The sequence below is a fragment of the Heloderma suspectum genome, chromosome 3 (assembly GCF_057233095.1).
Source record: "Heloderma suspectum isolate Gila_16-S chromosome 3, 16-S_ref, whole genome shotgun sequence".
Classification (NCBI taxonomy): domain Eukaryota; kingdom Metazoa; phylum Chordata; class Lepidosauria; order Squamata; family Helodermatidae; genus Heloderma; species Heloderma suspectum.
This window is the reverse complement of record NC_139460.1, coordinates 257,779,176-257,795,007: the sequence shown is the minus strand read 5'-3', so window position 1 is coordinate 257,795,007 and position 15,832 is coordinate 257,779,176. Positions and strand designations below refer to the sequence as shown.

The 15,832-nt window shown below is 40.5% G+C and overlaps 1 protein-coding gene across 6 annotated transcripts in view; it reads right to left on the bottom strand.

Annotated features, from left to right (window-relative positions):
• Window positions 1-8,783: 8,783 nt before the first annotated feature.
• Window positions 8,784-15,832, bottom strand: part of SH3PXD2A (SH3 and PX domains 2A) — a 374,731-nt gene continuing 367,682 nt past the window's right edge. For all 6 annotated transcript variants that reach the window (XM_084846410.1, XM_084846409.1, XM_084846411.1 and 3 more), the window contains one exon: window positions 8,784-15,708. In XM_084846410.1, the coding sequence (XP_084702536.1) occupies window positions 13,822-15,708 (1,887 nt within the window). In that variant the 3' untranslated portion in view covers window positions 8,784-13,821. The remainder of the gene's footprint in view (window positions 15,709-15,832) is intronic.

Below are 15,832 nucleotides of genomic sequence, written 5' to 3'. Positions count from 1 at the left end.
ACTTAAAAGCAACAACACTTTGAGGGGGGGTGCATTGGTTGCTTTTGAGGATTTATTCCTTTTGTCTCTTAAGAGTAACCTTTGTATACTTGTTGCCAGCTTTATGAAAATGCCTCCACTTTTCCCCTTCAGTTTGGTAGATATGGTAAGGGCACGAGTACTACAAATTTACGTTTCCTCCCCGCAATTATGTGTTAGGAAGTGCATTTTTATGAAAAGCTGAAAATTCTGTCAAAACACCACTTGTCCTTGCAGTGAAAATCAAGGCTTACTATGCAAACAAGAAGCCTCAGTAGTATGTTTCATACTCTATGAACTCTAGGAAGAAATAAGGTAGCCAACAATTAGAACTCAATTGAAAAGATCAAAAATTTTATTTCTCCCCCTATAGGACATAGAAGAGACCATGTAAACAAATGGATTAAAAAAAAAACTTACAATTTGCAAGCATTTGAAGATGAGAGTATCCTTTCCTCCTCCCTCTCCAAACCAAAAAAAGTACAGTCAGTTAAAACATGCAGCAACATCTGAGTCCCAAAGATCTTTTGTGGGTTTCAAAGAGTCTGATGCCAAGGGTAAGGTCTTTTAACCTAAACAGGTCACTACAATATGTCTTTGATTTAAAAACAAAACAAAACATGCGCACACGCAAAACCCAACAAAAAACCATAAATACAAAAATTAGAAGTTCATATTAGCACCACCTTTGGTCCAAGCAATGAGTAAACTGGGAGATGATGGTGAGGTACAGTTAATTATCAAGTCCTCTCTGCCTGAAAGACTGAATATTGTACTGTGGCTTCACATTGCAAGAACCTGGGAATAAAGCAGAGGCTGCAGGCTGGGTGCTCTTGGCAATGCCTGAAGAAAGCCTTTGCTTTATACTGGGATGTATTCCCATGTGAATGTGTTTTGGAATGGCAAAATCTCTTGGGCCATCCCTAAGAGTAAGCACTGCACAGCCCAAAGAAATGTGCCCCAGGATGACAGAGGATCCTGGCCACACTCATGGTTTGTGTGCAGCTGCATATGACCTGAGAGTTGTGCGCCAGCATCCCCTGGGACATAAAAAGGGATCTTGGGAGAACACACTGCTCATCTGCTGCCTTTCACATCACTGTCACTCAAAAGTGGCTACTTGAGTTCTTGTGCAGACACATAAAATGCTGAGTGTTTGAACAAACTGCACATGCTCAGTGTTCTCACTGCACAGAACCTTGCACAGCATGAACTTTCTCCTTCTCAAGCATTCTGATTTGGCCTGAGACTGGCACAAAGACAGGCTAGGGGGCAAGATGTTTCCTTCTTTGCAACACCAACACTGTGCTACCCTCTATGGAACACAGATTCCAAAAGGGGCATCCACAGGAAGGTTATAGTAAGGACTCCCCACAAAATAGGATTGCGGGGCCAAAACAAGTATTAAAAAGGCATCCCTATACTTCAGAATGGCTGAAAGTGACAAATTGGTTCATTTATCAAGCATCATTAATGCCAGATGGTTGGAGAAAAAACTGAGATGAGAGCTGCATGCTGTAGGATCTTTGCATCATTCAGTAATAATCAAGTATACAGATGCCAGCTCTTACACTATTGCAGCACAGAACAGTCAAAGCAATGTGAGACATTTCCCTGTGAACCTGTGTCCATAAATCAGTGCCCCCAAATTCCAGACCTGTGAACTTATGTTCTATCTAGGTGTGATGCATCAATGTTCACATTGACAGCAACCACAACTGCAATGGTTCACTACCTCTGCAACTCTTAACTAGCTACCTAAATAAAAATGTGACAACCTACTGGTAAATACACCTGCTGGAAATGTTGGAACAGGTACATATGCATGTCTGACAGACAAAAACAGATAACTAGTTAAGTCACACAAGCATCCTTGTGTATGAGAGATATTCACAGGTATTGTAGGTATTAAGGGATGTTCAGAGGAACACTCGTTTACTCCCAGTTCCACTATCATGATACTATCACAGAGCAAAATCTCTGCTTCACACATTAGTATGTTTAATGTGTATTTTTGCTGTTCTAGATTAATGTGGAAGTCACAATCACTTACATAGATTAGAATCAACACTCAGCTCTTAAAATGCTCAGCTTCCTACTTCTAAAACACTCACAGCACAATCCTATAGAGGTTTACTCAGAACTAAGTTCCACTTGGGAACTTACTCCCATGAGTGCATAGAACTGCAGCCTCAGTGTTCTTGAGAGTATAAACAGAAATTTATTATGGGGCAAATGAGCCATGTTGTAAATCACCCTGTAAATGTCTCCTAAATCACATCTGATCAGATCTATGTTCAGTAACCAACACAGTCACATCTAGAATTTAAGCATTTAAAGATCTAGAATTTAAGCATTTAAAGGGTGCCTATAAATCATTATCAGATGAGATCATCACAAAGTCATTCTGGATTTGACAGCCAGTCCACTTTCTGAAGACAGACTGAATATTCACAGAGTTTGTTACACACGGCTTTAGTTCTGTCCAAACAAGATGAAACCATGACAATTAAGAAACTCATTCTTTGTGCAAAATGGCCCCATATTTTGAAATGAAATCTGGAAATGGGAAAATTAAACTATCAAACAAATTCCCATTCAATATTGCAGGTTACAGTTAAAGGCCAAGAATGCAAATCTGACAGAACAAAGAGGCTTTTTACCTTAGGAAGGAAGTTTATTATGTACAATCTTTAGTCTCCTCTGTTACATTTGAATGTCAGGATATTCCAAAATCAGTTTAAGAGGGAGCCAAGGTAGATTAAAACAGGCATTGTTCTTTGCTGCAAGTTTGTTTTATGCAGACTAATGTGATACATTTAAGGTCAAACATATTCTCCAAGTCGCCATTACAGAAATGGTGAGGAGAGCTGCAAGGTCATTTCACCACAGTTGCTCTCTCTCGTGAGATGTGCACTGATTTAAGCAAACATAATAATACCTGCCAAAAATGGCTTTCATCAGAGTGGCCAACTGTCTTGCAGCAACCCATTTACTATGCAAATAGGCTTATATTCTTTCCATAAGCTCACCACCATCTTTGATGAAGAACACAAAAACAGTCCATCACAATAGTTACTTTTGTTTGTTTTGCTTTATTCCATTTCTGCTGGAGATCCATTACATGCAACTTTTATTCACATTAAAAGGGATTTACCTTTTGAAAAACATTAACACCTTTTTTGTGGACCGTATCTAACATTAACTTTTCAGTGGGCCAGTTTAGCTGGTTCTTACACACTGATATTCCTCACCTTACCAGCTTGCTTTCTCCCCCTTTTGAAAACAGCAAGTATCATGGGGCTCTTGATTTTCTCTCTCCCCAAAATGCACACCACATTTGATTCCCTCCTAAATCCTTTCTTTAAAAAAATCCCCAAAGGAAAAGATTCAATCTTCAACTTACACTACACCAATAACCAATCCAGTTTCAAGAAAAACACTTTCCTAAGCAAACAAGCTCAAAAAAACAACACACACACTCCACCACCATCTCTATCACACAGCCCAAGGACCAACCACACATCCACCACCATCTTTCCTTACCAACATACTCGCTCAGACTTTTAACAATTACATTCTCCTTATGCTAGACAACAATTACAAGAGGCCCATTGGAAGGACAAAACTCTTGTCATCTACTTGGAAGATTTGTAGTGAGTTGCAAGGCAATCAAATTATGTGTCGCTGTACTGATTGCTCTGGCAAAAAGGAACACTTGCTTGTATTTTAGTGATTATTTGTTTTAGTTTTAAGCCACAACATTCATGTTTGTTACCTCCTTTTTGGTTTCCTATATAGGTCATTCTGCTCCCCCAACCTCAGAAATTTAGAAACAATTCTCCATTTGGGTACTATCTTTTTGCATAGTAAAAGGCTGCAGTTAGAACTTGTGGCACACCAATCTCCGTGAGGTTCTGATTTAGCTGGTGGTGAAGTTTTGCAAAAGCCAAAAGTGCTCAGAAGGCACATTTTAGAATGCTGCAAAACGTGAGATCACCAGCTGGCTCCATCTCTCACGTCTCACTAACAATTCCTTTCACTTAAACAAAGCAGAGTCACTTGGTTAGAAGCCAGCCTAAAGCACAACTCGAGTACGCTGTCATGCCAGCTTCAATTATTTCATGACCCCCTCCACAATTTCTCTCCCAGATGCAGAAAGCTGCTTGATAAATATAAAAATCCATTCCCTCTTAAGATTATGAACTTCAGGATGCAGTTCCATATTATATCACAATGTAGGAATCAGAGCTTTGAGCAACAATGGGAGACATACTTTAATACAGAGCAGTGATATATTTTAATGCACAAATACACAAAAAGTACCCAGGGTATCAAACCAAGCATTATGAAATATATATTCCTGATTCAATTTGTTTTTCTGGAAAATCCAAACAGTTCCTCCCCAGTCACGATCCAGTTACCTCTCCTTGACCATTAATAAAATATTACCACCCCTCCACCACCCATGGTCCAATTTGATTTCATAACGAACAGGAGTCTCAACACAGGACAATAGTGGCTGTTGTGTAGCTTGTGAAACACATGCAAAAATGACAGTGTGAAACTTTGCCAATTTGGGTTTTAAAGGGGAAAAAATTGCACTCACCAAACTACTAGAATAATGCGCTGCATGGGGTCAGCCCACCCTGTAAATCTAGATTGAAAGGGACCCATTTACTTTGCCTTTGGCCATGTTGGGCCTGATGATCTTATCAAAGTGAGGAGGAAAAACCCTGAAAACAATTTTGATTCCATATAGGATTGGTGCTCATGGCAGGCCTGCAAAGCCTGTCCCTGTAGCAAAGATATGAATTCATTCAACCCCTTCCCCTCATCATAACACACACACACACACACACACTTATATAAGCCCCTCCAAAAAATGAGGGTTCTCTTAATTGCTCTTCCAGAAGGCTCTGCGCTTCATCAAATGCAGAGCTGCAGAGGCTAAGCAATAGCAATCAAAGGGCTTGCACAGAGAGATCCAATTCACTGACCTCCAAGAATGCTGGGAAAGTTCACATGTATAGTACTTGATTTAAAGATTATGAAAATAAAATTATGAACAGATATGGTAGATGAACTGAGGCACCAGCAGAAACCTTGGGAGCATGGACACAGAGCCCATGAGACCATTTTAGGATCCGATGTGTTTTTCATGTATTTGTCAGTGATCTATATACATCTACCCATTATTTTTTTTAAAGAAAACAATAATACCCACATCCTTTTTTATTTTTAAGGAAACCTATTTACAAAGAAATGTGCACTCTCCCAATCTGTACCTGTTAAATGCTTAGATTATGTACAGTACACTGATTTAACTGCAAACGTGCATTTCTGGATTTTCTAGGAGATTTTGTGTCAGATGGATTCTGACTATTTAGCAGCAGACATCCAGTTGATATTTAAAATATAGTATTATGGTCAGCAGCATAGTGCCCCCTGCCAGGTTTTGTGTGCTCATAGAGAGTTTGAATTTCATGAAATTAAAAACAACACCTGAGGCGATAACTGGGATATTCCAAAACCAAAGTCAGCAGGAGTTTGTTGCTCTCAACAAATCAGCAGAGGTGAAAAATCACTATGTGATTTTCTGCACAAGACACCTGCTGACAGTGCGAAGGAAGGAAGGCACACTTGATGCCATTACGCTTAATTTGCAAGACTGATTCCAGGGAGGTTATTTTGTTCACCTATGCATTCTGATGTTAAAATAAGATGTCCACTAGATATGGAGTGGCCATTCAACAAAGCCCAGTTTTCATGCTTACTCCCAAGAAATTAAAACAACCAAATTAAATTTTTTAGAGATGTATTTAAGAATCAGGAGTAATGTTATTGCTAAAAGGGAAGAGGGCATTAAACCAAAACCATGTGTGTGCAGTGAAATTCATAGGCCTCCATTTGGCCTTCCAGTTCCACAATAATTTTGTGAAATATAAAAATGGCCCAGTTTCTGAAAGCCAAAGACTTGCTTTCAGGAAAAAGATAACTTCATGCAGAAGCTTCTGCATGTGTACTCAGAAACAAGTTCCACACACTGAGTTCAATGGGATGTGCTCAGAGGTAAGTGTGTACAGGACTGCAGCCTAGAGCAGCTTTCTGAAAAGGTTTTTAATTAACAAAAATATTAAGCATCTGACAGAAAGTAACTTTTTTCATGCAAAATAAAGCAGGCAGTATTTTTGTACAGCCACCTCATTCTTGAGTTAGTGGGGTAAAAGGAGAACAAATTTAGGGAAGTTTTCAAAAAGTGAACAGAACAAACAAGTCCTCAAAGCAAAAGATGAAGAACCAAATCCTGGGCCGCTAAAGATATCAATACTTTCCTGTTCAGGGGCAAGAAATCAAACTGAAACTTTCCTTTTAAATGGCCTCATTCTGAAGGCCCTAAGGTAACACATGGTACTTCAAGCATGGGATTAAATCTTGTGTTTCGTGCATGCTTGAGTAGGTGCTTTTTGCCAGCACATCGATTCTATGCCAGTATCTATTCCGGGCTCGAGCATTTATTACATGCTAAGTGGAGGTGCAATCCTATGCACGTTTAGACAGGAAAAAAAAGTCCTATAAATACCAGCATTCCCCAGCTAGCATTGCTTGCTGGGGAATGCTGGGAGTTGTAGGACTTTTTTTTCTGTCTAAACATGTATAGGATTACACACTAAAGCACTTCACTGCACACTCTACATGTCTACTCAGAAGTAAGCCCTAGTGAGTTCAATGAGACTTACAGGTGAGTAAAGGATTGCAGCTTATGTTACAGAGAATGTGTGTAACTGAACAAATGGAATTCCCTAATGGAAAAAAAAATACCGTGTATGAGAAAGAAAAGGAGCAGTTGGAACAGCTGGTAACACTCACAAACAATCCTCACACTTCTGTTTGCACGCAATGCACTTGTGCAACTACTATCAAACTCACACAATCCATTTGCACCAGATGACCTCCTCCCTTTTCCTCAATTGTTCCCTTCCCCCCAATCCTCATATTTTTCCTAAGAGTGCATCATTAGAAAATGATAAGACTTTTACAAAAATCACACTGTGCATTCCACTTCAAGTCCTGGATGAGGGACCTGTTTCTTCTCTTTCAATATTGCACATATCCTCTAACTGGATTTTATCTTGAGAATGCAAAATATTTGGAAAAATACGTAACAAAAAAGAAGAAAAACACAAGAGAAAAAATTAAATGAACTACCTAAGGTGATCTAAACTTAAATACTATTTCTATTCAGTAAATGCTTGTAATATGACAATAATGAACACTTTACCAGATTCCCTTCCGTTTCTCATACATGATGGAAAGCAGTAACACATTTCTAAACATAGAAAAACAATGAATATAACCTTACAATAAAATATGCCACACTAATATTTGAAAGTAGTTTAAAAAAAAAACAATTCTATAATGCCTTCGTCAAATGTTCAGTGTTGCTACTGAAGGAAGCCTTTGGAACTTGTTCATTGGGGGAAATGCAGCTCTTTGGTACTGCAGTGTAAACTTGAAATCCATATGCACTTGTTCACCTGTCAGAATCTGGCCCCAAATTAGCTAGTCTATAGCGATACCTGCCACCTGTACAAATGAGCATTCTGAAAGGAAGAAAGAAAGAAAGAAAGAAAGAAAGAAAGAAAGAAGCTCCATCCAAACTATTTTGTGCTGGAGCAAGGCTGAGCATAATTTCTGGGAAGTAACTTTCATTGGAGTCAATGGGACTTAATTCCTTGTAAATGTGTTAAGGAATCAAAGTGCCAATTTTTTGCTCATAGGTGGATTTTGGCAAGGAACACCATTGCTGGAAAAGCAGCCTAGGATCCAAAGAACTGTGGAGCTAGTTCCACAAGCCCGAGGGAGCTTTACACATGGTTTTCCGCAGCCCACATGCTTCCCTGCTTCCCCCTGCCAGACCATGCTACATAGTAAGCTGATTCAGAAATGTAAGACATTTTCATAACCAGTTTGTGACATGGCCAGAAAGGGGTGGGGTGGGGTGGCCAGTGGTTCAAGAAAGTTTAAAATCAATTTTAGTGGACCTTGAATGTGCTTACATAGCTCCTTGGAGCCCAGTCTAGACAGATAGTATAATTTACCAGGCATTAAAGTTCAGGGAGGCCTTGTTCTTACGGAAAGAAGATGAAGTGGTATGCCTGGTCTGGACTGTGTCCCCTTCAGACAACAGGTGAGGATGTACATATCTGAATAATCCCATCACTCCAATAAAACAAAATACAATCCCTGCACAAATAAAACATGATGTCGAGAAGGGTTCCAGGCTAGACCTGTACCTAGCGTATTAATTTTTTATGTACAAGGAGCATTTTGTGTGTGTGGGGTGGATCATTCAGGATTGAGTGGCCACCTGCAGTCTGAAGTGGCATGGCCCAGTCTGAAGGGGTGCAGTCCAGGCTCACAACCTCATCTGCTTTCCCCCCACCCTCCTCGCCCTGAGAACTAAGCCTCAGTGACAAAGGAGTTATAATGGGCAACAGGGCATATGTGGGTTAAGTGAAACAGAAATAAGCTTTAGACATAGCGTTCACTAAAATTTAGAAAAACAACAACAGCAAGAGTATCTTTTCAGGCATTATATAAAAACCGCAATAACGAACTCAGAAGTGCTCATTATTATTAAAGTTGCAGTATACAGCAGAATAAAAGTTTCAAATTTTTGGATTTTGTCTAAAAATTTAAGCTGTGTTTTGACATTTGCTGTTTCAATCATTCCCATTTCACAATATATTTTTTTTCTTTTTGAAAGCATGGATGACCAAGGCAATTTCAAATAACCAGGATGAAAAGTAGAAGCTACTCCTCCATCCACAAGAGGGCACTCTTTGACTTCACAAAAAATTTTATTCAGCAGCTGATCCAGATAATTTTTAAATTGATTTAGATCATTCTGAAAGTACTATATAGTTTTAAAATATTTTTAAACCACCATGTTTTTGACAAATTTAGTTTTAGAATCAGGAGTCAGTATTCTGGAGAAAAAACTACAGACATCTTTGGGCGAGACCTGAATATATTTGTACAGGGCAATCATGAAGATTAGTCTCTTAAACCAGTGTGAATTGGGATGGCTCTGTAATTTGAATTTGCCAATTCTTTTTAAAGAATGTTTTCTATCTGACCTAATAGCTACAGGAGGAAATGATAAAGGTGGGAAACAGTGAAACTGACTAAGTTAAGAAGGTGCTTGCTAGTGCCCTTTACTCCACCCCCTTTTCTAGACTTGTATGTTATTTTCATGCATCATGAAAGCAGCTCCAGCCTTGTCCAATACAAGGGCAACTAGAAATATTTCTGTGTGTATAAAAACAAGGTGCAAGGTCAAAAATGACAAGAGGGTGCAGAGCTACATGAGCTCAGAAGTTAACTGTGCCACTTGCCCAGAACTTCATCAAATTTGCTTACATTTATTTTAGTACATTACGAGATTGGCTACTGCAGCACTTCGGCTGGGCCATTCGAGAACTGCTTGTTTGATGCATCAAGGACGCTACGTCACAAGCATTTTTATAAGCTTAAATTATTCTTGATGGGCAACTGGTCTCATAACTACCATAGCTCAGTGGTAGAGCACATGCCTGGCATACAGAGGGTCCCAGGTTCAATCCCCAGCATCTCTAGGTAGGGCAGGAAAAACACCTGCCTGAACCTCTGGAGGGCCACAGCCAGTCACCGTCGACAGTACTGGGCTAGATGGACCAATGGTCTGACACTGTATAAGGCAGCGCCCTATATTCCCATGATGCCTGCAAGAAACCAGTGGTTACACATACCGTGCCTGCCGTATCATATGATATGTTTTGAATCATATGGTATTAAATATGGATTAGCACTGAACAGAGGAAACTGCTAGGACCCTAATGACACGGCGGGCAGAGTGACGGAAAGGTGGTTCCCTCACTGACAGAATACTGTGCAATCTGTATGTTTAAGGTACAGCAAGAAATAAACATTTTCTTACAGGGAGCTTGGAGAAGCATCTTTAGAACTCTGCCAAGTTAGCATTCAACTCTGCAGTCATCAATATAGCACGCCCAGAATGCAAAATAGGCACCACAGCCTCAGTTGTGGCATGGCATGAAAATGCATCTAGGGAATCTGCAAAACACTCTCCCATGACCTCATGATCTTACTTTGAAACAGTTCTCCACAGATAATTCTTCAAGGCTTATAGGTTCAGGAACATTACTAGCCCATTTGCTGCTCTCCAGTCAGAAATGTGTGTCCCTTTTCCCTTGGCAGAAATGTGACTCTTGCTAACTGAATCTACTGTATTTTGAGAGTCCAAAGGCTCGATGCACTTTTAGCTTTCCCAAGAGATGATGGCATCTTTAGAACAAAACTGTATAGTACAATTTTTAAATAATCATAAATTATTTTAATAAATAGGTGAACTTTAAAAAATGACAATTTATACTGCATCTTTAAATAATGCACTTGATTTTTCTGCATTTTGGTTTAAAATGGTTAAAGTGCATTAATTCAAAAATAATGAACCACTTCCTCATCATTATTGTTAAAAAATAAATCATAAACATTAATATGAGTTACTAAATCACTACTATTAGTACTGCAGTCTAGCAGATTACTTTATGGTTTTGCTCTATTTAATACTGTCCAGCAGAAGAACATAATACTTCTATTATAAACTCACAGCAGCTCTTGCAGTCCTCTAAATGGCTGCTAATGTTTTAGCAGAACTTTAAAAATGGAAGAAAACATCCAAAACGCAGAGCTGCTAGGCCTCAGGAAGAAGAGCTTAGGACAAAATCTACACCATTTTCATTTGTACTGTAGGGTACATAATGATCTTCTCCCCATTGATTTTTAGTGGAGTTCCAGAGGCCTCTTTTGTCCCCCCCACCTTCCCTCAAGTCGCTCCTCCTTCCATGCTGATTTAACCAGAGCAATAGAATGGAGGGTGGTTGTGATCACAAACTTTAATGGCATCTTAACAGGTCAAACCAAAAGTCACGAGAACTGTGGAAATCAATCTCTCAACACTTGTTATTGTAATTTAATATATGTAACACACAATAAAAAAAGAATGAGACAAAAATCAAGTCAGAATTATGTAATTTTTCAGGAAGGCAAAACATCTCAAAATATATTCAATTCTGAATTTTTTGGAAGATTTTTTTTTATTTTGAGCTCATTAAAATCTTCCTATTCTTTTATCTTCTGACTGGTAGAAGGCATGAAGTACTGCTGGAAGACAAACGAGTTATTTCCCTATTATTCCATGTTAACATTTGCAATGAAACCCAACTGGTTTTCTTCTCTCGACACACAAAATGCTGGGCCTCAAGACTGCAACATCAAACTCTCATCTGATCTTCAATATTCTCATACAAAGGCCTTCTGGTGTTTCTTCTACCATTACAACATTTATTTAAAGGCTGGTGTTTGAAGCCACATCAAAAATAAATACACTTTGCACCCCAAGCCTTTTCCCCCACAGTGGTTTCCATCTTTTCCATGTTCTTCCGCAAAACATCATATTTTTAAACTCTTGGAATCATAAATAATGAGGGAGGGAGGGAGGGAGGGAGGGAGGAAGCGCATAAGTGAGCATGTGCTTCATGCTTAGTAGCATTCTCAGCCTAATGGTGCTCTTATTCAATTGCTTCTCATGTCTGAAGATATCAGGTGCTTTCCTCCCAGTATGAAAGTAATGTCCAAGTGAATACAACACAAGAGGGAGTTTCCACTGTTTTCTCTTAAAAGGGAAAATAACGTGTAGAAAAAATAACCACCCCCCGCCCGGAACAAACTAAAACAATTGTGCAGACAGTAAAATCCATGACTTTTTCTCTCCCCCTGCCCAGCTTTGTAAACACTGATGGGTACTGTTTGAAAATGACACTTAAATACAAAATATGTGTCTTCCTTCTGGTTTTTTTTTTTTTTTTTAGACATGGACATATGCAAATATATTTGCCTTTGATCTTAAGCATTGTGGGCATAATGATGTGCACGCACAGCTCCTGCACTGGCATCTCCCCACCATTTCAATGTGAGAAGGACTCTGTCCATGTGCAATGGGGATGTGCATGAGTTATCATCACTTTCTCAATGAAGTACATGGGGAACTCCATTTGCACATAGAGTAGCTGAATTGGACAACTGCATATGATAGGCTTCAAGGTGCACATGACACTCCTTACAGGCAAGCACCTTCCTGTTCTCTTCTATGTACATGCACAATGGGCATTCAATCCCTGTGAACATGCAGAAAGCTATCTCTTCATAGGAAAGAATGGGAAACTCCTACAAAATAGAAGGCCCATTATCTGGGACTAAATTCTATTTCTTTCTGTTTCATTGGCACTCTGGGCCAGTTCAGCCATTTACATTCTAGTTGTCTTGAACTGGCCTTCACTTTCACGTAAGTGTTACGTGCTGGAATCACATAAAAGACCCACATAGATGGCTCTAAAGAAGCCGTTGCCACCGTGGCACAGGGAGCATTGGCCTAGCTCCCCATCCAGAACTGTGGCCATGAGAGCTGGAAATCTTGTGGAGGCTTTGGGATGGGAGAAGGGAGCATGCACAATAGAAGGAGCTGTACATCAGCATTGGTAGCAGCAGGCCAAGTGGAACTGACTGCAGCTCTGCCCTGGGCAAAAGGTAGAACCAGAGAGGAGGAGATGGATAAGAGTGCATGGGAAAAGCCCCTTCCCTCCAGCAGAGGCTTATAGGGCCAGCCAGCTAGCTGGGCAGAAAACCCCGGACAGGCCATGATCCAGAAAAAAGAGAAACGGTTCATGTAACAGTGGATTCCTCTTCTTAGCTAGAGGCAACCAATATTCCTTGTGTAGAGGTGACACTCTGCAACGTCATAGTCCAAATGTAGGACTCTAAACAGCAGGGGAAGTGACAAAGGTTCTCAAGGTAGTTTCAGAATTGGTTTTTCAGAAGACCCTAAAAGCAAAACATTACATTTGATACCAATCAGTGTGCACAAGAGGTATGTGCAACACATCATTTTTAGTGTGTTTGCAAACACCTAGGAACCACCTAAAATTTGATTACATTTCAAACTCCTATTATAATAGTAAAATAAACCCCATTTAACCCCCTTCCTCAAACAACTGACACACAGAGATCAGAGGAGAAATGCATGATGGATGCCACTGGGGGAAACCGAACACTATGCGCTTGGAGTCCTATGCCAGCGATGCACCATGAAAAAGGTCCCAACTCTTCAATCTGGAGACCAGAATGCAATCGCTGGGGGCTTGAAGAAATTTCCCCACTTGCTCTGCAAATTTGAAAGATGTCTTGGGGTGGGGGTGGGGAAACCATACACAGCTGGGAAACACTTATAAACTTACTCCACCTGGAAGAAACGGACAAGCTGATTTTTTAAAAAACATGTCCAGGTTTGGCACCAAACTCCCTACTATTCTCTACCATTATAGACACATAGGTCCAAACTATATTGTGAAAGGCACACATTTGGTTTCCTGTTATTACAACCAGGATGATGGGATCATGTACCCTGTTGCACTCAAATTGTGAAAGGCTTCACCAAAAAGAAGAGAAAGGCATTAGTTTCAGCTGCCTTTTCTTAATATTTGCTGAATGAGCCAATTCCTTCAAACATACCCTAACACACCCTCAATGATGGCAGACTTGCTGGTCATAGCAAAGCTTGGTTCAACAATCCCTTTTATATGTGACAGAACAAAAGGAAATACATCTTTGCATCTTTCCCCTCCTTCCATATGTACACAGTAGAAAAAGTATAAATTAGGGAATTTAAAGACTCTGCAACTCTTAATTCTTTTTCTCCAAATAATTTGAGGGGACCCAGCCTTTAAAAGGTTTCCCTCCATCCATGATCTGACAGTACCACCAGCCATTTGGGTTCTTTTCCAGGACCTCCATGCAGACACCTTCTGGAAATCCAGCAGTTTCCTCATCCCCCTCGTAATCTGCAATGGAAATGTAGATATCCTTAAGGTTATTGTGAATGAACTGGGATTTTTCAATGGGCTTGGGCCGGACTGTGGACACTGGGATTCCATTGCGCTCAATAGGTAGGAATGTGTTGCCCTCAGACCCCCCAGAGCCCAGCCGATCAGCATGTTTTATCTTAGACTCTCCAATCTGGGATTGGGCAGTGCTGAAAGAAGAGTTGCGGCGTACTGCCCTTAGGTGGTCTGTGGCAGTAAGAGACTCATTCCTACGCAGCGAACAAGGCAGGTTATTATCTTTGGGTGGTGGGGAGACAAACACTGACTGTGGCCTCACTGCAAGCTGTCTAACTCCATTTCGCAATTTGACAGGCCCAGATGTTTTGGAGAAGCCACCCGGTGGTTTGTTGGGAATAGGAGGTGTTGTCCTCTTGCTCTGGTTGATGGTGTTCAGTGCCTGGACCTTCTTCTCAATCTTCTCCAAGCTATTGGATTTATTTTCATTTCTTCTGTTCCTGGCTAGTGAGATGTTGGTCTCATTGGAAGTGGTTTCTCGTTGCTGGTTATCTGAGGGCACCAAATAGTGAGAAGGAGCCCACCCTTCTGTGTCTCCATATTTTAAATACCACCATCCACTTGTTTGCTTTTCTAGAACTTCCACTACTATTCCTGCCGAGAAGCTGATCTCAGAATCTTGAACTTTCTGGTAAGAGTCAGTAGTTACATAGAGACATTTTGAGGAGTTGTTTTCATTCTCTGCCTTGCTTGGCTGGCTGGAGTAGAATATGCCATGGGAAGGAGATGTAATGAGATCTGCAGAGCTTCTTCTGAAGGACTCTTCTGGGTTTCCAGAAGCTGTCTGAGGCGGACTGTCAGACTCTTCACTTCTTGAACCTTTAAGTCCACCTCTGAGCTGACCAGTTGGTCTCAGCTGGTGTCGTAAAGTGCTGATGTCCATTCTTTCTTGGCTTTGAGAATCTGCTTTGTTCAGGAAAGGTTTTGGCCTTACCATTGGTTTTGCTCTGCTAGACACAATCTCCCCAGTATCCCTTTTTTTGGGCACACTACTTAAGCCAGCATCCGAGGCTGACCTAGGCTTCGTCTCTTCATTTTGGGAGTAGTGAGGCTTCCCAAGGTTTGGCTGAATGCTTTTGTCATTTTTGGGCTTCAGAAGGGAGGACTTAGGAGAAACAGAACATGGAGAATTTCTTTGGATCAAAGTTAATGAAGAACTTCTTTGAGAATCAGAGTCTCCACTGGATTCTTTGCTTGACAGAGTATCTTCTATGTATGGTCTGAAGCCTTCATTTTCATAGATTGTCTCCTCTTCATGAGCCACATCTTCAGAAGACTCTCCAACTCGGAATGTTGCCCTTTGGAGAGATGACACAGGGGAAAGCTTGGGCAGATGGAACATGCCTCTCTCCAAGCTGCCATCTTCTCCCTGGCTCAGCTCAGATTCTGAGTCAACACCAAAGGCAGGTACATCATACTCTGGCTCCTCATATTTTTGCTTGTGTGGGGAATCTTGGGTATCTCCTGAAGCTATGGTTCCAGCAGCTGTTGGTTCTTCAGAGTCTTTTGATTTATTGGGAGGTGCAGGAGGAGGAACTTTGGGTCTGGTCAAAGTACTGGTTCGCCTGTTTAAATTAGGCTTCTTCCTTTTATCAATGTATGATGCTGGAGCCCAGCCTTCTTTTTCACCAATCTGCACATACCACCATCCACCAGAGTTCTTGTCAATGACCTAGAGAGAGATTAATGCAGAGATTAGTTTAGAGAAACAAAGCAATGATACAATTATTTTTATTCAGCCCACTGTCTGGTTTCTTCCAAGTGTTTGGCAACTATCCATCACTCACTCATGTTTT